The sequence below is a fragment of the Cnephaeus nilssonii genome (assembly GCF_951640355.1).
Source record: "Cnephaeus nilssonii genome assembly, chromosome: 15".
NCBI lineage: Eukaryota > Metazoa > Chordata > Mammalia > Chiroptera > Vespertilionidae > Cnephaeus > Cnephaeus nilssonii.
Genome location: NC_137086.1, coordinates 58,004,822 through 58,028,806, shown reverse-complemented (window position 1 = coordinate 58,028,806; position 23,985 = coordinate 58,004,822). Strand labels below are relative to the sequence as shown.

Genomic DNA, 23,985 nt, shown 5'->3' with positions numbered 1-23,985 from the left:
CTGGATTTAAAAGTCTTAGAAACTATCTGCCTGAAAGCTTGAACATTAAGAATATCTAATTCCTAACATTTTTCAAGAAAAAAAGGTGATGATCTCTGCAATGGAAAAGTCGGGGTTTTAGGAAGACACCGGAAGCTCTCCAAATTCCTACACAACATGCTTAGTTGTTTACATATTTTCTGTCTTTAAATATCAACCTCCACATTTAACAACCGTAGTAGGCCACCTCAAATAACATTTGTATAACAATGGCGAATGAATTCTAAACAGTAATGTAATTTAATAGATATAATTTCTCTTTTCTGTTTTCTTGGGTCCATAAAATATGAAGATATGGAAAATATTCATCTCCATGCCTCAGATTATAGAGAGAGGCCCTAGGGAATTAAGAGCCGTGGCAGGTCCATTGGTGTCAAGATTAGGAGCTGAGCCTCAAGGCTGGGGACACCTCAGGGTCAACTGTGGGGTTACAGAGAGGGCCCAACTCAACCCCCAGCAGCTCTAGCATCATCTGATTTATCTATTGATGTTCTGTGTGGGATTTAGTGGGGAAAACGTTCTATCACTAAGAATAAGATTGAAAACCTCTGAGCTAGGAGGTGCCACTGGCAAGCACTGAAACAAGTGATGCTCATTTCACCTTCCCTCAGAGAAGCGCTGGTATGGGCCTTCAGTGTAAAACACCTCTGCAGGAAGTCTCACAAGTGAAATTGTTACCAAACTCAATGGGTTCACCCCGTGGGATGCTCTATTCAAAAACAAGAGGAGGTTATCACAGGTAGTTTTACTTATTTGCAGCAAGGAGCCAGGGGCTCTATATCCAAAGCTCCATCTCCCCACACAGAGGCTTAGCCATTGCTTGAACAGCACTATTTGATCAATTACTGTTAATTTCCTCTTTGCAGTTGGCTACATTTATGTCAGTTCCCCCTCAAGCTCATCTTGTTTGCAACTGGTCTGCAAAATACTGTGCTACATTTTAACATTTAGCAAGATTTGCACTTGGTAAGAATGGCCCAAACCTTGACATCCTTGTCCTATCTGAAGAATCAGAACCAATTACAAGGTACTAAGTAAAATAAAATTTAAAAAAATTAAATCTTAAACACTTATTAGAGTAGCTAAAATAAAAAATACTGACAACACACCAAGTGTTAAGGAGGATGCAGAGCAATGGGATCTCTCATTTGATGTTGGTGGGAATAAAAAGTAGTGCAGTGCCGTGGTCAGTGTTGCTTAGTGGTTAGAACATCGGCCCACACACCAAAGAATCAAAGGTGCAATTCTCAGTCAAGGGCACATAACCTGTGTTGCAGTTTGATCCCCAGCCCTGGTTGGGGCAGGTGCAGGAGGCAATCAATTGATGTGCCTCCCTTCTCTCTCTCTCTCTCCCTCTCCCTCTCCCTCTCCCTCTCCCTCTCTCTCTCCTCCCTCCTCTCTTCCTCCCTTCTACTCTCTCTAAAAATCAATGGGAAAAATTTCCTTGGGTAAGGATTAAAAAAAATTTTTTTTTAAGAAGTGCAGCTTCTCTGAGAGAGTCTGACAGTGCTTTCTAAAGTTAAACATACACTTGTCATCAACCCAGCAATCCCACTCCTGGGTATTTAGCCAAGAGAAATGAAACTCTTTGTTTACACAAATATGTATACATGAATGTTCATTGCAATTTTATTTGTAATCGCCAAAAATTAGAACCATCCAAATGTCCCTCAATGGAGGAACAGGTCAACAAACTGTGGTACAAGCACACAATGGAATATTACTCAGCAATGAGAAAGAGTAAGCTACAACCTGGGTCTCAAAGGCACTGTGCTGAACAAAAAAAGCCAACTCAAAAGGTTATATATTGTACTAGAGGCCCGGTGCACGAAATTCGTGCACTCAGGGGGGGTCCTCAGCCCAGCCTGCACCCTCTCGCAGTCCGGGAGCCCTCGGGGGATGTCCGACTGCTGGCTTAGGCGGAGAGCAGGCTTAAGCCAGCAGTTGGACATCCTTAGCGCTGCTGTGGAGGCGGGAGAGACTCCTGCTACTGCCGCTGTGATGGCCAGCCGTGAGCCCGACTTCTGGCTGAGCGGCACTCCCCCTGTGGGAGCGCACTGACTACCAGGGGGTAGCTCCTGCATTGAGTGTCTGCCCCATGGTGGTCAGTGCGCATCACAGTGACCAGTCCTTCTACCATTTGGTTGATTTGCATATTAGCCTTTTATTATATACTACGGGCCCGGTGCATGAAATTCTTGCACAGGGGTGTGTGTGTCCCTCAGCCCAGCCTGCACCCTCTCCAATCTGGGGCCCCTCGAGGGATGTCTGACTGCCCATTTCCAGGATCGGGCCTAAACAGGCAGCCGGACATCCCTCTCACAATCCAGGACTGCTGGCTCCTAACTGTTCACCTGCCTGCCTTCCTGATTGCCCCTAACCGCTTCTGCCTGCCAGCCTGATTGATGCCTAACTGCTCCCCTGCCAGCCTGATTGCCCCTAACTGCCCTCCCCTGCAGGCCTGGTCACCCCTAACTGCCCTCCCCTGCAGGCCTGATTGCCCCCAACTGCCCTCTCTTGCAGGCCTGGTCCCTCCCAACTGCCCTCCCCTGGAGGCCTGGTCACCCCTAACTGCCCTCCCCTGCTGGCCATCTTGTGGCAGCCATCTTGTGCCCACAAGGGGGCAGCCATCTTTGACCACATGGGGACAGCCATCTTGTGTGTTGGAGTGATGGTCAATTTGCATATTACTCTTTTATTAGATAGGATGATTCCAATGTTACAACATTCTCCAAACGACCAAATTACAGTCATGGAGAGATCAGTGGCTGCCAGGGGTTAGGGTTGTGGGAAGACTCTAACTGATGAGGAAACACAGAAGTTTCTCTGTGGTGATGGAACAGTTCTGTATCCTGATTGTGCTGGTGGTTACACAAGTCTACATGTGAGCCACACACACACACACACACACACACACACACACACACAAATATCCTCCAAAAGGTTCAAAGAGATAATTTACAAGAGAAGATAAACAAATGGCCAATAAGCATAAGAAAAGTGCTCAATGTTGTTAAACCACTACAAGGTATCACTACACACCCACCTAAGTGACTAAAAACAAATTGTTTTTAATGACAAAATCAAATGTCAACAAGGACATCGAGCAATGGAAATTCTCATGCTTTGTTGTAAAAACATAATATGGTACAATCACTTTGGGAAAAGTCTAGTGGTTTCTCATAAAGCTAAATACATACCTAATATATACCTATCCTGACCTAACAATTACACTCCTAGGTATTCACCCAAGAGAAACAAAATGACATGTTCATATAGATTCTTTAGAAGAATGTTCAGATCAGCTTTATTCATAATCTCCCCAAACTTCGAGATTATGAAACAGCCCAGGCATCTATCACTGAGAGAACAGATAAATAAGCGATTGTCTGGTCATAGAATGGAATATTACTTAGCAATAGAAAAGAATGTACTCCACACACAGAAGGGCATGTATTTGTCTAGAAAACAGTACAGAGATGCCTGATCACTGGCATCTCTGGAGGAAGCCAGCTGCCAGGAGACTTCTGCTGCCTCACAAAGAGGGCCACCTGGGGAAGAACGGGGGTACCACCAACAGACACGTGTGTGTGCCATCTTGAAAATGGCTCTTCCAGCCCCCATCAAGCCTTCATATATGTATGACTTCACCCCAACCAACACCCTAAATGCAACCTTCTGAGAGACCCATAGCTACCAGCTAAGATGCTATGAAGTTCCTGACCCAGAGAAATCTTGTTAGATAATATGTGTTACTGTTATAGATGGCTAAGTTTTAAGGTAACATGTCACAAATCAATATATAACTAATAGATATGTGTGGGAACCCCTTTCACGTCCCGCGTGGTTCAGGGTTCCGGTTCAGGGTTCGGGTTCTGGAGAAGGCCGCACACAAATGAAAGAGACTAGAAAAGTATTAATTTGGGAATATTGGGGGCCAGGTGGAAGCCCACCTCTAGTGGGAGGACTACCTCCTTGCTTTGGTCTTGCCATCCTTTTTATTCAGGATTGGGATACACCCATTGCCTTTAGGCAGGTAATTCCAGTAACAGGCAGATTATCTTATCAGTAAGGATTTACATGATTATTTGGTGGGGAAGTTGCCTCAGTTACCATTGTCTTAATTAGATAGGGAGTGGTTGGCTCTGACCTTTCAGAGCTTAAAGGTTGACCAGCCTTCCAGGTTCCCTGTCCACATCTCTCTTAGTGGGACAATGATCGGTTTCCGGTAGATATGGTATTGTCACTCACACACACACACACACACACACACACACACACACACACACAACTGCTGAGCATAAACTAGTATCTTATTTTTAAAATACATTATTATCTATAATACACCAAGAACAAGGCATGAGTCACAAAAGCACAGCCAATGAATTATCATAAAGAAAATACATCTGATCATCTCTACCCACATCAAGGAAAATGCCATTACATCACCAGCACCCAGAATCACCCCTCAGTCACTTTCCTTCTTCCCTGCCCAGTGCTAGCTATTCTCCTGGCTAGTAACTCCGTAAATTATTTTTGACTGCTTCTTAATATTAAAAGACTGGGGCTAGACACTATATATCTTTTGTGTCTGGTTTTTTCACTCACCATGGCCAATCAGATTCATCTTCAGTATCTATTGTACAGATATAGTTTTCATTGGTGTGCAAGGATTAAGTTGAATTAATATACCACTAAAAACATGCTAACTGAACATATTGTGTGAGGTAAGGCACAGACTGTTCACAGCAGACTTCAGTGTGTGTTGTAGGAATCATGGAACCATAAAGTGCCAGAGCCAGGAGCCCCCTGGAGCTTGTCCAATCAGTTCCTTCTTTTAGGTGATACAGCAGGGCATGGACTCTAGTGGAATAGCATGGCCACTGTGCTGGGGTTTCAGCAGGGAAATGGGTGATTTGGGAAGCTGCTTTATAGTGTCCCCGTGGGTCCCACTGCTCCCAATCTGAGTCCTTTGGAAGTCCCAGTTTTAGCACTGAAAGTCCCACCTCCAGAAAGCTCCTCAGTCCTGAGCAAACCAGGATGTTGGTCTCCCTGCTCCTTTCCTCAGTTGGTTCCATCACTTGCACGATGGTAGGAGAATGCCCTTGGTCTACCACTCAGTGTCTGCAGAGGCATCTACTGTGGTCATCTTTGCCATTACTTCTTAGAATATTTTTTCTGTCCCTCCTTTTTCTCTTCTCCTTCTGTTATCCCCATATGTGTATGTTGGTACACTAATGATGTCCCACATTTCTCTGAGACTCTTCATATTTCTTTGTGTTGTTGTTATTGTGTGTGTGTGTGTGTGTGTGTGTGTGTGTGTGTGTGTGTGTTTAATTTCTATTCCTTAGCTTCTCTACTGCTCTGGCTTTGAGTTTACTGACTTCTTTTTATGACGACTTAACTGTTGAGCCCCTCTAATGAATCTTTCATTGTGGTTATTGTACTTTTCAACTCCAGAATTCCCACTTGGTCCTCCTTTACACTTTGTCTCTTTATTGATAGTCTCTATTTTATGCACCATCATTATCACACCTTCCTTTAACAGTTTCTTTTAGTTCTTTAAACATATTTATTTATTATATACTAGAGGCCCGATGCACGAAATTCATGCAAGGGGCTCAGCCCTCGCAGCCCCTCACAGCCCTGGCTTCGTCCAGAAGGACGTCCCGAAAGTCATCCTGTTGTTCGGTCTAATTAGCATATTAGCTCTTTATTATATAGGATATTTAATACTCACCTGAGGATATGTATTTATTGATTTGAGGGAGAGAGGGAGGGAGAGAAACAACCATGTGAGAGAGAAGCATCTACCGGCTGCCTCCTGTACTCACCCCAATCAGGAATTGAACCTGAAACTTACATATGTACCCTAACCAGGAATCAAATCCATACCTTTTGGTGTACTGGGAGAAGCTCCGACTAACCAAGCTACCTGGACAGGGCTAGGTCTTTTTTTGTTGTTGTTTTTTTGCTAATCCTTATCCAAGGATATTTTTCCATTGATTTTTAGAGAGAGTGAAAGTGGGGAGGGAGACAGAGAGAAAGAAACATTGATGTGAGAGAGACACATCCCAGGGCCAGGAATGGAGCCTGCAACTGAGGTGAGTGCCCTTGGGCAGAATTAAGCCAGAGACCCTTCAGTCCTTGGGCTGGCACTCTATTCACTGAGGCAAATCAGCCAGGGCAGGGCTAGTTCTTTAAACAGATTTATAATCACTGCTTTGAAGTCTGTCTGCTAAACTCCAACATCTGGGCCCCCTTGAAGCACAATTTTCACAGCAACCGAAAGATTCAATCAATGTTCCACAGAAGAAACTGAAGGAAGGCTCTGTAGCTGACAAGAGGGGTAAGGAGGTGCACAGAGCTAGGCAGGCCAGTTTGGAGAGAACACAGCCTGCCATTCATCAGTGCTCAGGCTGCAAGACTAAACTTATGAAGAACCAAGTTGCCTCCAATCAGTAAGCACTAGGAAAGGGAAAGAAATAAGTCCTCTGTTCTCTAGACCCACGCCCAGGTGGAAATGACAGCTATCACTTGGGTCCTTCATATAAATGCCAGGACAGCATGCACAACTGAACATTCTATCTCAGGTTCCTAGGGAGGGTGTTGGGGGCAGGGTGCTGGGGTCCTCCCACCCCCCCACCCCCATCTTTCTTCCCAGGCTACAACAATTCAGTGTGGACACTGAGTTTTGAACACATGGGCATTTTCTGAACTCACAACACACTCGAGGATGAACAAGGTTTTCTAAGATGGGACTTTATATCTCCCTTTCTACAAATCAACTTTACTGTTAATATTTCATAGTCCCCTAAATCATTCATCAGCTTTCTGTATTGAGTCTACTAATAAATATTCACTTTTATATGAGGTTTCAGCAACACATCTAATACTGCTATTCTAAGTAGCTCTAAATTTCCCAGGGAAAGAAAGATATCTGTTCATCTGTGATTATTTGCTTATGTCAAATAGGCTGAACCTATGGAAAATAATCATTTTTTTCTAATGTAAATACAACACTAACTTTGATATCATGTGACAACACAAGGTTGCTCAAGAACTGAGTGAAGAACTTTGTGAGGTTATAGGACAGGGGACCTCAGAGAATCATTATGAAGACAAGGAACGATATTGCTGTTTTCATTTTAAAGATCAGGAAACTGACTCCCAGATTTGCTGCTTCTTGGGAAAGTCAAGATTGGAGCTCATGTCCTCTGATATGGCCTGCTTTTCCTTGTTCAATAAGTTTATGAAATTACTAGAGGCCTGGTGCACAAAATTTGTGCACGGGGGAGGGGTGTCCCTCAGTCCAGCCAGCACCCTCTCCAATCTGGGACCCATTGAGGCCCGACCACCCATTTAGGCCCGATCCCAGTGGACGGGTGGTTGTATATCCCTCTCACAATCCAGGACTGCTGGCTCCCAACTGCCCTCCCCTGTAGGCCTGGTCCCCCCCAACTGCCCTCCCCTGCAGGCCTGGGTCCCCCCCAACTATCCTCCCCTGCAGGGCTGCCCCCCCAACTGCCCTCCCCTGCAGGCCTGGCCCCCCCAACTGCTCTCCCCTGCAGGCCTGCCCCCCCAACTTCCCTCTGCTGCAGGCCTGGTCCCCACCCCCCCAACTGCCCTCCCCTGCTGGCCTGGTCCCCCCCAACTGCTCCCCTCTGCTGGCCCGGTCACCCCTAACTGCCCTCCCTGCCGGCCTTATCGCCCACAACTGCCCTCCCTTGTAGGCCTGGTCCCCCCGCTCCAACTGCCCTCCCATGCAGGCCTGGCTCCCCCCCCAACTGCCCTCCCCTCCAGGCCCGGTCACCCCTAACTGCCCTCCCTCCTGGCCTGATCGCCCACAAATGCCCTCCCTGCTTGCCTGATCACCCACAACTATGCTCCCCTGCAGGCTTGGTACCCCCCCACACACACCAACTGCCCTCCCCTGCAGGCCTGGTCTCCCCCAACTGCCCTCCTCTGCTGGCCCAGTTACCCCTAACTGCCTCCCTGCTGGCCTGATCGCGCACAACTGCCCTCCACTGCAGACCTGGTCCCCCTCCAACTGCCCTCCCCTGCTGGCTTGGTCTCCCCCAACTGCCCTCCTCTAGTGGCCTGATCACCCCTAACTGCCCTCCCTGCTTGCCTGATCACCCACAACTACGCTCCCCTGCAGGCCTAGTCCCCCCCAACTGCCCTCCCCTGCAGGCCTGGATGCCCCCCAACTGCCCTCCCCTGCAGGCCTGGGTCCCTCCCAACTGCCCTCCCTTGCTGGCCTGGTCTCCCCCAACTGCCCTCTTCTGCTGGCCTGGTCACCCCTAACTTCCCACAACTGCCCTCCCCTGCAGACCATCTTGTGGTGGCCATCTTGTGGTGGCCATCTTGTGTCCACATGGGGGCAGCCATCTTTGACCACATGGGGCGGCCATCTTGTGTCTTGGTGTGATGGTCAGTTTGCAAATTACTCTTTTATTAGATAGGATGATGTTGGAATAACAAATCACTGAAAGGCCAAATACAAATAAAAATATTTCACTTACTGGCCTCCCTAATAATTTAGAAAATCTATTAGTCATTTTAGATACATAGAAATTTGAAACATTGAAATTAGCAGATAAGGTAAATTAGAGCTTTAAAAGAAGAGAAGGTTGTAACTGTAACTGCACACTTCTTTTTTAAAATATATTTTTATTGATTTCAGAGAGGAAGGGAGAGGGAGAGAGAGAAACATCAATGATGAGAGAGAATCATTGATCGGCTGCCTCCTGCATGCCCCCTTCCTGGGGATTGAGCCCACAACCTGGGCATGTGCCCTTGACCAGAATCGAACCTGGGACCCTTCAGTCCACAGGCCAACGCTCTATCCATTGAGCAAAACCAGCTAGGGCTCCAATTAGCAACTTTTAAGAAACAAACAACACTTTTGCCGGCCTTTAGGTATCTTCTACTTTTGTAAAAATTGCCAGCATTTGAGAGTCTACAGATTTTCTTCATCAAAGTATCAAACTGTTTCTTCGTCAAACTACCATATTTTCCGGCATATAAGAAGGCTTTTTAACCCAGGAAAATCTTCTCAAAAGTCGGGGTCATCTTATACGCCTGGTGTCGTCTTATAGGGCGGGTGCTGAAACTTCCAAGCTGGACTGGAGAATCTGCGGTCACCGCATATGGTGTGGGGAGCTCAAAAACGGCCGCACTCCATTCATTTCAATGGACCCAGATGGAAACCGCAAGTGTCTCTGGTCAGCTCCTTTTTGTGCCGCATATGGTCTCCGTCCGGCTCCATTGAAATGAATGGAGTGCAGCCGTGTGCTTGCCGCATATGGTGGGGATGCGGCCGCGGCCGTTTTTGAGCCCCCTCCCCCCCTCTCCCCCACTGTATGCGATGACCGTATGAAAGCAGCAAGGGCGGCACTGTACAAGTACGGTAAAAGAAAATCCACTCACCAGGATTCGTGGAAAGAAGTGACTTAACCCCGTCCCGATGACAAGGTGAGGGGGCGCCTCACCAGGAAGGTGTAAGTGAAGGGTGGAGCAAGCTGCAGGCGTCCGGGACGCCCAGGGTATGGACAAAAGAGATAGAGCTGTGCCCAGAAAAACACGCCTCTTTCACCCATCTGGCCCGCCCTTGTATCCTATTACCATACCTCCTTCTCTGCTTCTCAGATCTCGCTCCTGAGGACTGCAGTGAAGCGGTATTGCTAACTCGCCAGGGACTTGCCAGGCACTTGCTCTCTCTCTCTCTATTGTTTGTTATCTTCCTCCTATCATCATCAGTTCCAGTATGGTTGACAGCTTAGAAAACAAACAGCATGGCAGCTCCCATGGGTTTATTGTCTTATCCTTCCTTTTAGCTTTAGAGTGAATTAGGAAAAGTTTAATCCACTTGCACTGTTTTATGTTTACATGTTTGACGACAAACAGCCTTATGTTTATAAGTGACAGTTTTCCTGCTAAGTACCTGCATGTCATAAGCATTTGAATTAAAATTACCATATTGAAATCAAATCTGATGTTCTTTAAATTTTTATTTGGTGTGTGTTGGAAGAGGGGTAGTCTTATAGGGCGAGTATATCCCAAACTCTCTATATATTTTTTAACATTTTTTTATATATTTTATTGATTTTTTTACAGAGAGGAAGAGAGGGGGATAGAGAGTTAGAAATCGATGAGAGAGAAACATCGATCAGCTGCCTCCTGCACACCCCCCACTGGGGATGTGCCTGCAAACAAGGTACATGCCCTTGACCGGAATCGAACCTGGGACCCTTGAGTCCGCAGGCCGACGCTCTATCCACCAAGCCAAACCGGTTTCGGCCCAAACTCTATATTTTTACTGGAAAAGTTGGGGGTTGTCTTATACGCCAGAAAATATGGTATTTGGAAGTTTTTAATTTATCCCTGAGACTGAGAGAGAATGTGAAGCTCTTAGAAAAAAAAAAACCAGCAGGGACCTAGCTGGCATAACCCAGTGGATAGACCATCGGGCCTGGCATGTGCACCGTCGAATGGTGGGTTCAATTTCCACTCAAGGGTTTTGGGTTCACCCCCAGAGCCCAGTCGGGGTGCGTGCAGGAGGCAACCAGTGGATATGTCTCTAACATCTTTATCTCTCTCTCTCTTTCTCTCCCCCTTTTTCCCTTCCACTCTCTTTGAAAAGCAATGGAAAAAATATCCTCAGGTTAGGATTAACAACAACAAAAAAACGGCACAGGAAACTTCATTTAATAAGCTCCTTCATATAGCCTTTGAACCACCTGCCTGCCTTCCTGCCATTGTGCCTCGTCTTGCTCTGTACAAGGACAAATGCTTGGTGACACTCCAACTCCACGCATCTACAAAGTAAGCCTTCTTTGGCTTCAATGGCCTCTTTCTGCCAATTCTCCTAGGCCACCCAATTTATCTTTCTTTTCTTTTCCTGACATACTGAAGATGTCAGTGTGTTCTGAGAACTCTCTCTCCATGAGATCTGATTCCCTACTTTACCTTCCATTGCTCTGTCTCCAAATTCAGTTCAAAGTCTGAAAATTACTGTCTTCTGCCTCTACTATCCATCCCTCCTCCTGTTCCCAATAAATCCTGACACCACCAGGTTAATTAATCTAATAGGGACATTAAGATGAACACATTGTGGCCCTGGCTGGTGTGGTTCAGTTGGTTGGAGCATTGTCCTGTGCACCAAAAGGTCTTGGGTTGTTCAATTCATGGTCAGGACACATACCCAGGTTGCAGGTTCAATCCCTGGGAAGCAACCGATTGGTGCTTCTTCTTCTTTCTCATCCTCTACCTTCCTCTCTCTCTAAAATAAAGGAAGACAAAAAAGCTTAAAAAAAAAAGATTAACACATTATGTAGGCAGGTCATTGTAGTTCTCCCTCAGAATAAGAATTATGGCAGAGAGGGACTTCCATAAGTAAGGACAAAGAGAAATCATTCAGTAAACCAGAAAATTATTCCTGGAAACATGCCAGTCCATTTCTATTCACCGACAATCATAATACTTGTTTCTATGACTCCTAGATATACCCATAGTGATTGGCATGTGGGCTTTATCATGGCTCACTGTGTCTTTTTTAAGGGGCACTGTGGAAGGGCTACCCAGAATACCTCCATAAACAAGCCTGGTGGGAGAGGAACCCCTTGTAGCAAAAGTGAAGGAGGGCAATTTTTTTTGTGATTTTTCATATTGTTTTTATTGATTGATTGATTTTAGATAGAAGGGAGAAAAGGAAACATCAACTTGTTATTTCACTTATTTATGCATTCATTGGTTGATTCTTGTATGTGCTCCGACAAGGTTGAAGGATCAACCTTGGCATATTGGGATGATGCTCTAACCAACCGAGCTACCCAGCCCAGGGCATTTTTGTGGCTTCTAGAAAATAAGTTAGAGCTGAGTGTAACCACCATGAAGTTCAATGAACATAATACTTGGTCATGATCAAAAGACCCAGTTATGATCATGACCAAGTATAAACTCCTTAATCTAGCCTTTAGGATTTGAAATCAAACTATCAATCCAGACTTTCAAAAAGAATCTCCAGTGGAATTATAAAGTACTCCAAATAGCTGCAGCAATCTTGAGAAAGAAAAACAAAGTAGGAAAGATCACAATACCATACATCAAACTATACAACAAAGCCATTATAACCAAAACAACAGGTACTGGCACAAGAACAGGCATACAGACCAATGGATTTAGAACACAGACCCCAGAAATTGACCCACACCATTATGATCAATTAATATTTGACAAAGGAGGCAAGAACATACATGGGATAAAGACAGTCTCTTCAACAAAAGGTGCTGGAAAAACTGGACAGATACATGCAAAAAAATGAAACTGGACCACCAACTTACACCATACACAAAAATAAACTCAAAGTGGATAAAAGTCTTAAATGTAAGGCATGAAACTTAAAAATCTTATAGGAGAACATAGGCAGTAAAATCTCAGACATCTCACATAGCAATATGTTTATGGATACATCTCCCAGGGCAAAGGAAACTAAGGAGAAAATAAACAAATGGGATTAAATCAAAATAAAAAGCTTCTGCACAGCAAAAGAAACCACTATCAAATTGAAAAGGGAATCTACTGAGTGGGAGAACATACTTTCCAATGATACATCTGATAAGGGGTTAATATCCAACATATATAATGTACTCATACAACTCAACAAAAGGAAGACAAACAATCCAATTAAAAAATGGGCAGAAGACCTGAATAGACATTTCTCCAAAGAGGACATACAAATGGCCAAGAGACACATGAAAAAATGCTCAGTCACTAAACATCAGAGAATGCAAATTGAAACAATGAGATATCATCTCACACCTTCAGAATGGCTATCATCAAAAAATCAACAAACAAGTGCTGGCAAGTATGTGGAGAAAAGGGAACCCTGGTACACTGCTGGTGGGAATGCAGATTGGTGCAACCACTATGGAAAACAGTATGGAGTTTCCTCAAAAAATTAAAAATGGAACTTCCATTTGACCCAGCAATCCCACTTCTGGGAATATATATAAAAAACAACAACAACAAACAAACAACACCCCAAAATCAATCAGAAAGGATATATGCAGCCCTATGTTCATAGCAGCATTATTTACAACTAGAGACCCGGTGCATGAAGTTCATGCATGGGTGGGGGGTGTCCCTCAGCCTGGCCTGCACCCTCTCCAATCCAGGACCCCACAGGGATCGGGCCCAAACCGCCAGTCGGACATCCTTCTTGCAATCCAGGACCACTGGCTCCTAACCACTCACCTGCCTGCCTGCCTGATCGCCCCTAACCCCTCTGCCTGCCTGCCTGATTGCCCCTAACCCCTCTGCCTGCCTGCCTGATTGCCTCTACCTGCCTCTGCCTACCTGTCTGATCACCCCTAACTGTTTCTGCCTGCCTGCCTGATGCCCCTATCTGCTCCCCTGCCGGCCTGATCGCCCCTAACCGCCTTTGCCTCGGCCACAATGGCTTTGTCCAAAAGGATGTCCAAAAGACGTCTGGTCTATGCAGTATAATTAGCATATTACCCTTTTATTAGTATAGATAGCTAACATTTGGAAACAGTCCAAGTGCCCATCAGTAGATGAATGGATAAAAAAGCTGTGGGACATTTACAATATGGAATACTATGCAGCTGTAAAAAAAATAAAAAGAGGGATCTCTTACCTTGGGGGATAGCATGGATGGACCTGGAAAATATTATGCTAAGTGAAATAAGCCAATATGAGAAGGACAAATATCACATGAACTCACTTATTTGTGGAATCTAATGAACGAAATGAATTGACCCACAAAATAAGACCCAGAGCATGGAGGCATGGAACAGACTGACATACCTCAATGTGGGGTTGGGGAGACAAAAAGAGATAAATCAAAGAACTTATCCTATACTAGAGGCCGGTGCATGAAATTTGTGCATGGGCGGGGGGGGGGGGAGGGGCCTCTCAGTCCCGCCTGCACCCTCTCCAATTTGGGACCCTTGGGGGATGTCTGATTGTAAGCAGTTGTACATCCCTCTTGCAATCCGAGACCGATGGCTCCTAACTGCTCAACTGCCTGCCTGCCTAATTGCCCCTAACCCCTCTGCCTGCTGCCTGATCACCCCTAATCACCTCTGCCTGCCTGCCTGATGCCCCTAATTGTTCCCCTGCCAGCCTGATTGCCCTTCACCGCTCTCCCCGCCGGCCTGATGGCCCCTAACTGCTCTCCCCTGCTGGCCTGATCGCCCCTAACTGCCTCTGCCTCAGTCCCCGCCACTGTGGCTTTGTCAGAAAAAATGTCTGGTCTATCCAGTCTAATTAGCATATTACCTTTTTATTAGTATAGATAATAAAAGCCTAATATGCTAAGTGTCCAGTTGTCCATTCAACCAATCAAAGCATAATATGCTAATGATAAGCTAAGGGCACTCAACCACTCACTATGATGTGCACTGACCACCAGGGGACAGACAGTAGACTGGTCAACCAGTCGTTATGATGTGCACTGACCACCAGAGGGCAGATGCTCCAACTGGTAGGTTAGCTTGCTGCTGGGGTCCAGGGATAGGAACTGAGGGAGATGGGCCAGACACACTCTGGAGTCCTCCCATGGTCCCTCCCTGGCTGGCCAACCTCCCGCATCCCTCCCCAGCCCCGATTGTGCACTGGTGGGGTCCCTTGGCCTGGCCTGCACCTTCTCACAATCCGGGACCCCTTGGGGGATGTCAGAGAGCTGGTTTCGGCCTGATCCTACAGGCCAGGCTGAGGGACAACACTGGTGCACGAATTCGTGCACTGGGCTTCTACTATACTTAATATGCATAGCCCATGGACATGGGCAATAGGGTAGTGAAGATCTGGGATGGGGGAGCAGGGTCTAGGAAGAGGGGGTAGGGGCTGGGAGGAGGGGGGAAATGGGAGATATCTGTAATACTGTCAACAATAAAAATATATTTAAAAATGAAAAAATAAAATATGAAATAAAACACCAAAAAACAAAACACACAAAAACAAAAACAATCTCAATTGTTCATTAACAAGAGTCAAGGGTGATCTCCCTCAGTACCCTCTTATATACCAGGAATGACCTCCCCCAAACTCTCCCCACCCACATCCATCCCCACCTCAGGGCCCAATTCAACACCCCCCTTCCTCATGAAGCTTTATCTGACCAACAGGCCCCATTTTCACACTCTCCTCTTAACACTCCTAGCAGATAGTCTGAATACTCACTCATTTAGCACTTAATACACACATATATAACACCTTTAAACAATTTTCTATGACTGTATCTTCATCTCCCAGGCAAAACCACTAGTCTTATAAGGACAGGATCTGTCTGAGTTAATTATGTATAAATCCAATAGCACTAGTACATGATGTTGGATGTTCAATCAACATTTCCTAATTGATGACTGAGCTGTTATCAAGCACAAGTTGAAATCTTGAGCTGGTGGGACTAAAAATACGCTAATTCCTGTGATGGTTAGCAGAACCTAACATTTATCTAAAGAGTGAGTATCCTCTGAGTAATAAACCCACTAATAAGATATGTGTGTAGATCCAATTGATCAACACCCTGGGAGAAATTGTGGACTCTGAGACCATCAGTGTTTCTAAAAGCTGCTAATTAATTATTATTTTTTTAGGTATTTAACTTAAGAGCCCTAAAAGAGCAAACAATCCAAACAGCCTCTCTAGAAGGAATAATCCCATGACTAGTCCTTCATATTTTATTTGCATTGTCAAGAGGTTCTTGAAACAATCTTGAGAGGTAAATTGGGAAATTATGAAAGACCAAAGGCCCAGAGGGCTAGGCTGACTCTTTCTGCTCCCTCTTAGGTAGGAAGCATCAGCAGATTACATACTTATTGGACATCTGGCCTCCTTTATAAAGAGGTCTCTTTATTTATTTATTTATTTATTTATTTATTTATTTATTTATTTTTAATTTTGTAATTCCTGAGAACTTGGTCTCCAGAGCTCCTAGTTCCACAAAAAAAAAAAAATAAATAAAAATAAAAAAAAAAATAAAAATAAAAATAAAAAAAATGTTGAAAGCTGGCATTCCAGGACATCCACGCAGCTTTTCAGATCAGTTCAATCAGATCCGTTCAATCAAGCCCAGAAGTCTCCAAGGGCGCCTATGCTGTGTATAACCAACCCGGAAGTGCCCACCAACCTGCCCTCGCGCTCTAGTCACTAAGCCAACAACCGCGAGGGTTTTTTTCTGGGTCATTGATGAACTGCCCTAACTCTCTCGCCACTGCATTACAGGCTGTGGGGCGAAACTTCACCGGCGTTAGCATCTCCTTTCTCTTCTTTACAGCGTTAGACTCTGAACAGAAAGCTGCGGGATGTGAGGTGCATAGTCTTGCGGGGTGCTGGGTTCACCCCACCAGCCCATCTCCTATACCCCAGGTTCCGCGGCCTCGAACGACGCCACGGTCTGTACCCACAAAGGTATTATTTTTCTTCTTTCCATGAGCCAGGCACAGTGATTCTGGTTCATATATTTGAGAGGAGTCGAAAAGGCACCACTTTCGGGACTGGGGGCCCAGGCCCCACTTTTTCGCCTGGCGGGGCCGGGGGAGGTGTCAGGGTAGGTATTCATCTCCCGCAGTGACTTCCCTGGGATGATCCCTGGGGGAGCCAGTTGCAGCGTGAACAGCTACGAAAAAGATCCACTCCCCATGCCTGAGCCAACTTAGAGAACGCCGCCGCCCCTCACCCCCTCAGCCACTCGCGAGCTTCCGGTTTGTCTACGGCCGCGGAAAGTGGGAGGAGCTGCGGCCCGCTGGGGGAAGGACTTGGTCTCCTGGCAACGGCCCCGGCGATTGGCTAGTCCGACTGCAGCAGAGGCCAATGGCCAGGAGCTTGGCTAACGCTCGTCATTGCTACTGCGGCTGCGCTGGAGATTCGAATTCGCGGCGGCTCCTCACTCCGGGTGCTGGTGGGGCCGGAGCTGGCGTGTCCTCTCGCCATGGACAGCCCGGAAAACGTCTTGCAGTGAGTGTGGGTCTGGTGGGTGGGCGTGCGTGCCCTGGGGCACCTGGGGTTCCAGCCTGGGGTCTGCATGTTCCGCCCTGCCGGGTTCTGCCTCCTGCTCCTCTCGCCCCTTTCCGCGGCCTTTGACCCCACCCCCTCGTTGCCCACCCAGGCTGTGGCCCTTCGAGTCGTGGACCGACTCCGCCAGGTGCCCGCGTCTCCCCCCAAACCTGGCATGTAGCGGTGTGGGGAGATTTGGGCAGTTTTGAGGCGCTCAGAGCCCCGCTTGTCCTCCGTGAGGAGCCCGCTCTGGGCCTGCGCCTCAGGGGGACAAAAACCCAGCGCAACCAGAACCTAAAGCTGCGTGTAGGTTTACTGAGAAACTTTCAAGGCCACTTACTCTTGTTGTTAATCCTCACCTGAGTTTATATTTTTTAGAGAGAGTGCTAGGAAGGGAGGGGAAGAGGGAGGGAGGAAGGGAGGGAGAGACGGAGAAACAGAGAGACAGAGACATCAATTGGCCTCCCCCAGGCCGAACCTGCAACCTAGGCACCTGCCCTTGACCAGGAACTGCGACCCTTCCCTGCGCGGCCTGACCTCCAACCACTGGGCAACACCGTCCAGGGCTCAAGGCCACTTCTTAAAAACAAACAAAAAACTCTACAGAGCAAGGGGAGAATTTAAAATTGCTCTTACCGATCACCCCACAGTCAACTTTTAAAAGCCTTTGAATGACGTGTACTTTAAGAAATAAAATCTACACTTATTGTTATTGATGTCAGCCTCTAATCATTTTTTAAATTCCCAAGCCTTTGATCTATGACTTAGGCGACTTATACCACGGTTTCAAAATCACTTAAAAGTTAAACTTATGTGACAGCACCAGGGGAATCTTACTCTCTGGGATCAGGAGATTCAATCAAAATAAACATCTATTTTCTCTAAGACTTTTTCTTTAGCCTTCAATGTAGCCGCCAAGGATTTCACTTCCAGAAGCTTGCTTCCCTCCCCACTCCCCTTAAAAGGAGAAATCAGGCATTTCTGACCTTATTTTCACTTTCTGAAGGCTTTACATTGGCCTCTGCTCTAGTGAATTGGACATTTCGGTATAGAGTGGACTTGTCATGTTTCTAGGGAAATTGGGTTGCTATCACACATGAAATGTTTGCCTTGGACCTGACATTGTAGGGATTTATCTGCTATGAGGCATGAAAGGGAGATTCATAATTTAGAAAGTTTTTGATTTTTAAAAACAACTAATATATTAATATAGTTGCAAAAAAGATTTAGAAAAGTATTCACTGAGATCTATACCTGTCTACTCTCCCACCATCCCATATATAACCATTTTCTAGTTTATTTTTCAAGTGTTTCTTGTGCAAATATAAATATTTATATTTTAATAATATATTAATGTTAATATATCTATGGTTGTATGTGTACAATTCCTACCTTTATCTCACATAGGATGTAGCAGGGTATATACTACTTTTTTTACTTAACACTATCCTTGGAGATTTCTCTAGCAATATGTAGAGCTCTTTATCATTTTTTACAACTGCATAATATTTCATGTACCATAATTGATCTGAAAAGTCCTCCGTTGGTGCATACTTGGTTGTTGACAGCCTCTTGCTATTACAAATCTTGCTGCCGTGAAAATCCAGTATTTGTGGCATTGTGCACATACACAGATGTATTGTCTTCTAGATTTACAGAAGTGGGTTTGCTAAATAAAAAAGTAAATCCATCAGTAAGAGGGGTAGCAGCAAACTTGTGGGCACTGTCTCATGGTGCTGGTGGTGACAGTGAGGATCAGTGTGGGAGAAGTCTTGGGGATAGGGCAGGGAGCTCTCTGCAGCTGTGTGTTTTAGGACTAAGCTCAGAGGCCTTGGTCTTTTTTTCTGGAAAAGTGCTGCTTCTGACCATCCTGAGTGATGGCTTTCTTAATTTTTATACTAGTAGCCCAGTGCACGGATTCGTGCACATTGAAGGAAATTAATTAGAAGGTGGCCATTGGGGTGGGACTGGGTGAGATGGGCTGGACACGCCCTGGAGTCAACCTCCTGTGGTCCCTCCCTGGTGTCTGCAGAGTAAGCGGGGTCCCTCTGGCAGGTGGGGTCCCTCGGGGGAAACCGGCTCTCCGACATCTCCTAAGGGGTTCTGGAGTACGGGAGGGCACTCTGCAAAGTTGCTGTCGTACAGGGTATGGAATGCAAACAGCAAGTGTGCAGTAAACCAGATTCGGGGCTACAGTGCCCCAGCAACAACATAACCCACAGCTAAAGGTGGAATCGTGTAGCCCCACGAGGAATTGTGCACCCTCCTCTCTGGTATCGGGGTGCATCACCCGAGAACCACTGCTGCTAAGTCACTGCAGTTCAGCAGCTCCTGTGTTGAACGTCTGCTCCCTGGTGGTCAGTGCACATCATAGCGACCGGTCAGATGGTAGGGGGGACACTTAGCATATTAGCCTTTTATATATATATATAGTTAACATTTGAATTGCTAACTATATATTTAAGATTTTTGTTTTAAGGCAGAGGTCCTCGAACTTTTTAAACAGGGGGCCAGTTCACTGTCCCTCAGACCGTTGGAGGGCCGGACTATAGTTTAAAAAAAACTATGAACAAATTCCTATGCACACTGCACATATCTTATTTTGAAGTAAAAAAACAAAACGGCAAAAACACCTGCATGTGGCCCGCGGGCCGTAGTTTGAGGACGCCTGTTTTAAGGTATCTATAATAATAAAAGTGTAATATGCTAATTAGACCAAATGTCCTTCCAGACGACCTTCCTGATGAAGCCGCGGCTGCAGGAGCCACGGCCGGTGGGGGCTGAGGCAAAGGCAGCCACCGTGGCGGCGGGGGCTGAGCCCCTTTTACAAGTTTCATGCATCGGGTCTCTAGCATAAGTATAACATACATTTTTTGCTTTTAGGTATTATCCCTAATATCCCATGTGCATATTTTTCTCTTTTCTAGAATGTTTGAAGCCCACATGCAGAGCTACAGGGGCAATGACCCACTTAGTGTATGGCAAAGGTTAGCATTTAGTTTATTTATTTTCTTGAAACAAATTTTTATGTTGCCTTGAAAACTAATATTATCCATATTTTTCTAGTTATATGCAATGGATAGAAGAGAATTTTCCTGAGAATAAAGAATACTTTATAGTTCTATTAGAACGTTTAATGAAGGAATTTTTAGAAAACAAGAGATACCATAATGATCCAAGATTCATCAATTATTGTTTAAAATTTGTAAGTATAGATCCAGATTCATGATCATATTATACTTTTGCTCTTTTCTCCCAGGTTTTAAGATGATTTTAGACTGTCTTAATTCCTCGTGTTTTCAGTGATAAACTTTTATGGTCAGAGATGTGTAATTTAGAACCTTTTGGCTTCTGTATGGTGGAGTCTGATTTAAACCCTCCTTCTCTGTGTATCAGGTGTATAAATGTTACAACACAAGGTAGAAACTATCAATTAAAAAAAGCTTTGTCACAAGTGTGTTTGGGATGGGGTCCTGAGAATAAATTAAATTCATTCCAAATAATTAAGAAAGTATGAGCTCTCAGAAACTAAATTTAGTACTCAAAGGATAAGGCTGCCTTAGCTTATAGACTTTAAAAGGCTTGGTCTCATTAATCTTGAAATAATGGCTTGGGAACGTGAATTCTAGCAATAAAATCATAAGTGTAATGGCTAGAATAAATATGGATTGGGTCACTAAATTACAAAATACTAGGATAGAGTCACCCTATAGAACTTGAGCAAGCTCGATTAAACAAAAGTAATACTTTATATAGTGGGTTATTATAGAGTTCACTATGTTGGGCAATAGTCTTGGTAGTTATGGGGGATACTGAATGTATAGGAAAGGAATGAGCTTCACTTTTAGGTTTGTCATCAGAACAAGGGCTTTCCCCTATGCAGTACAGCCTGAAACCTCTGGTTGATTTGGGCTAGACCTAGACCACAGGTTCCTTTGTTCTCATGTCTGTTTGCTTTGTGTTTCTTAGGCTGAGTGCAACACTGACCCTCATCAGTTTTTTGAGTTTCTGTACAACCATGGGGTTGGGAAGCTGTCCTCTCCTCTGTACATAGCCTGGGCTGAGCATCTGGAGGGCCAAGGACAGCTGCAACATGCCAGTGCCGTCTTCCGGAGAGGAATTCACAACCAGGCGGAACCTAAAGAGCTGCTGCAGGAACAGTACAGGTAGTTAGAAAATGAAGCTCTGTGTGGTGTTTCCTGCTTTGAAATGTAATATTTGCTCTGGAGATAATGTTATTGTCATCTGTTTGTTGTGGAAGATGTGGCTAATAAGAGTGGAAAGGAAAGAAACTGCCCAGAAATAATACTTCCAATATCTTTTCTTCTGCCTCTGTGTGTGTTTTGTGTTTGTGCATTTTAACAGTAAATTGTACTGTATGTCAGGTTGTATCTGTTGAGCTCTATAATGCTATTAAGAAATTATGAACTTTTATATACTTACTAGAGGCCCCTTGCAGGAAGATTCCTGCAATAGGGCTTCCTGCTATGGTCTCCGCTGCCCCGCCTGCTTCCCTCCCTTCTCCGCAGCCCTGCCGGCTTCTCTCCCTTCTCCCCACCCCGCTTGCTTCCCTTCCTTCTCTGCTGCCCCGCTTGCTTGCTTCTCCGCAGCTTCGCTCCCTTCTGCAGCGCTTGGCTTCTTTCTACGCTGTCTTCAGTCTTTGCTCTGGCCTGGATATGCAAATTAGACGCCATCTTGGTTGGGTAAATTTGCATACTCGCCCTGATTGGCTGGTGGGCGTGGCTTGTGGGTGTAGCAAAGGTACAGTCAATTTGCATGTTTCTCTTTTATTAGAGAGGATAAAGTAGTTGATAAACCTGTCTCAGAGTTCTGTCACAATTTAATGGTTAAACATTTTTATAAAGAAAAGCATAATAGTCCAGGCCAATATTTTCAGTGATTAGAGCATTGGCCCAAGCACTGAAGGGTTGTGGGTTTGATTCCTGTTTAAGGGCACATACCTGGGTTGTAGGTTCAATCTCGGGTCACACCATAGCACGTGCAGGAGGCAACCAATCTATATCTCTCTCTCACATCAATGTTTTCCTCTCTGTCTTTTTCTCCCTGTCTCCCTCCCTTCTACTCTCTAAAAATCAATGGAAAGAATATCCTCGGGTGAGGATTAACAACAACAAAAACTATAATCTTTCTTCTTTTTTTTTTCTTCACTGGAAGATATGTTTTTACTGATTTTAGAGAGAGGAGAGTGGAGAGAGAGGAAGAAACATCAATTCGTTGCCTCTTGTAGGTTCCCCAACTGGGGTTCAAACCCACAACCTAGGTAAGTGCCACAACTAGGAATTGAACCTGCAACCTTTTGGTGTATGGGACTATGTTCTAACAAACTGAGCCACTTGGCCAGGGCAAAACAACATATGTTAATGGATAATTTTGGTTTCCACAATTGTTTACTTTTTCTGTGATTACGTAGTATCCTTCATTTAGGGAAATGAAAGGTATAGAAAACTAAAAAAGCAGAAGAAACTTTTTGGCATTTTAGTTGGCTTTTTGGCATTTCTCTGCTTTTTACAGGATAGCAGCCATGCTTTATGTACATATGCAGCTTTACGTCAAGATTATTTTCCCTCATCATTAAAGTATCTCCTAATATATTTCCTATTTTTAGCTAGTTTCTTCTGATAGATTCTCAGAATTGACACTACTCAGTGAGAGGATATAGGAAGAGTTTTAAGGCTTGTGATACATATCACCAGATTTCCTACTGGAAAGGTTATACCAGAGTTCTGCTGGTCCCTCTTTAGCAGCATATGAGAGAGTTTATCTCACTGCACCCCTTCTAGCATTTAATATACTCTTTTTTTTTTTTTTTTTTTTGAGAGAGAGAGAGAGAGAGAGAGAAACACAATTTGTTGTTCTCATTTATGCATTCATTGGTTGATTTTTGTATATGCCCTCACTGGAGATTGGACCTGCAATCTTGGCATATTGGGATGATGCTCTACCAGTAACCACCTGAGATACCTGGCCTGGGCCCCTTGTGCTCTTTTTAATAGTAATTTTGACAGTTGAACTTGTTTTTTCTAGGAGAATTTAAAGCAAATCTAAGACAGCAAAATATTTTACCCCAATTACTTCCGTAAACACCTGTAAAAGTTGATTTCTTGTGGAACCTTACACCATTTTCACTAAAAAAAATTATCAATAATTCTTTATTATCTAATTTTCAGTTATTCATTGCTATGTAATTTTTTTTAAACCATTGGTTTGTTTGAATTAAGAGTAAAATCAAATTTGGCATCTGGTTGCCTTTGGCTATATGTCTCTTAGTCTCTTCATACTGTGCACTCTTGCTCACATCATTCAAAAATGTCAGCTCTGGATGTTGCATGTGACTTGACAGATTGGCTTGATGTTCAAAAATGCCATAAAATGACATTTAAGTTCTCACAATGTGAACAATTCTATATGTGCCTTTATAAGTAGTAGCTTCTTCCAAACATATTCATTATGTTCCAGGTATATAGAATACTTAAAAAGAGGGTTTAAGTACCCCATGTTGGAACATTGGCATACTTGGTACACAGAGAAGAAGGGTGCATTTGCTGTATGGGTTTAAGAAATACTGATATAAACTGTGCAAACTGATGAATTTTCTAGTCTGAATCTATTGGGTGCGAAGACAATCCCAGAATTTCTTTTTAAGTGTTGGAGCAACTCTTGAATTCATCTTTACATTCTCCCTTGATCTCAGTCTTTTCTAGCTTAGAATAAGCTACTTGGCATGTTTAGGTTTTGCAAATATGTATTAAATTGAAGTGGATTATCTATATTGATTATTTGTGCCTTTCTACTGTCATTTAGGTTATTTCAGACACGTGTTACCAAAACCCATTTGCCAGCTCAAGGTAAAATAATGTTTTGTAAAATATTTAAATAGTTGCTAATTTAGTCTCTGATTTGCAC

The 23,985-nt window shown here is 44.6% G+C and overlaps 1 protein-coding gene across 2 annotated transcripts in view; it reads left to right on the top strand.

The window, feature by feature from the left end:
* Window positions 1-16,894: 16,894 nt before the first annotated feature.
* Window positions 16,895-23,985, top strand: part of BUB1 (BUB1 mitotic checkpoint serine/threonine kinase) — a 44,165-nt gene continuing 37,074 nt past the window's right edge. For both annotated transcript variants that reach the window (XM_079792045.1, XM_079792046.1), the window contains exons 1-5: window positions 16,895-17,022; window positions 19,989-20,048; window positions 20,128-20,266; window positions 21,031-21,227; window positions 23,884-23,927. In XM_079792045.1, coding sequence (XP_079648171.1) covers window positions 16,997-17,022; window positions 19,989-20,048; window positions 20,128-20,266; window positions 21,031-21,227; window positions 23,884-23,927 — 466 coding nt within the window. In that variant the 5' untranslated portion in view covers window positions 16,895-16,996. The remainder of the gene's footprint in view (window positions 17,023-19,988; window positions 20,049-20,127; window positions 20,267-21,030; window positions 21,228-23,883; window positions 23,928-23,985) is intronic.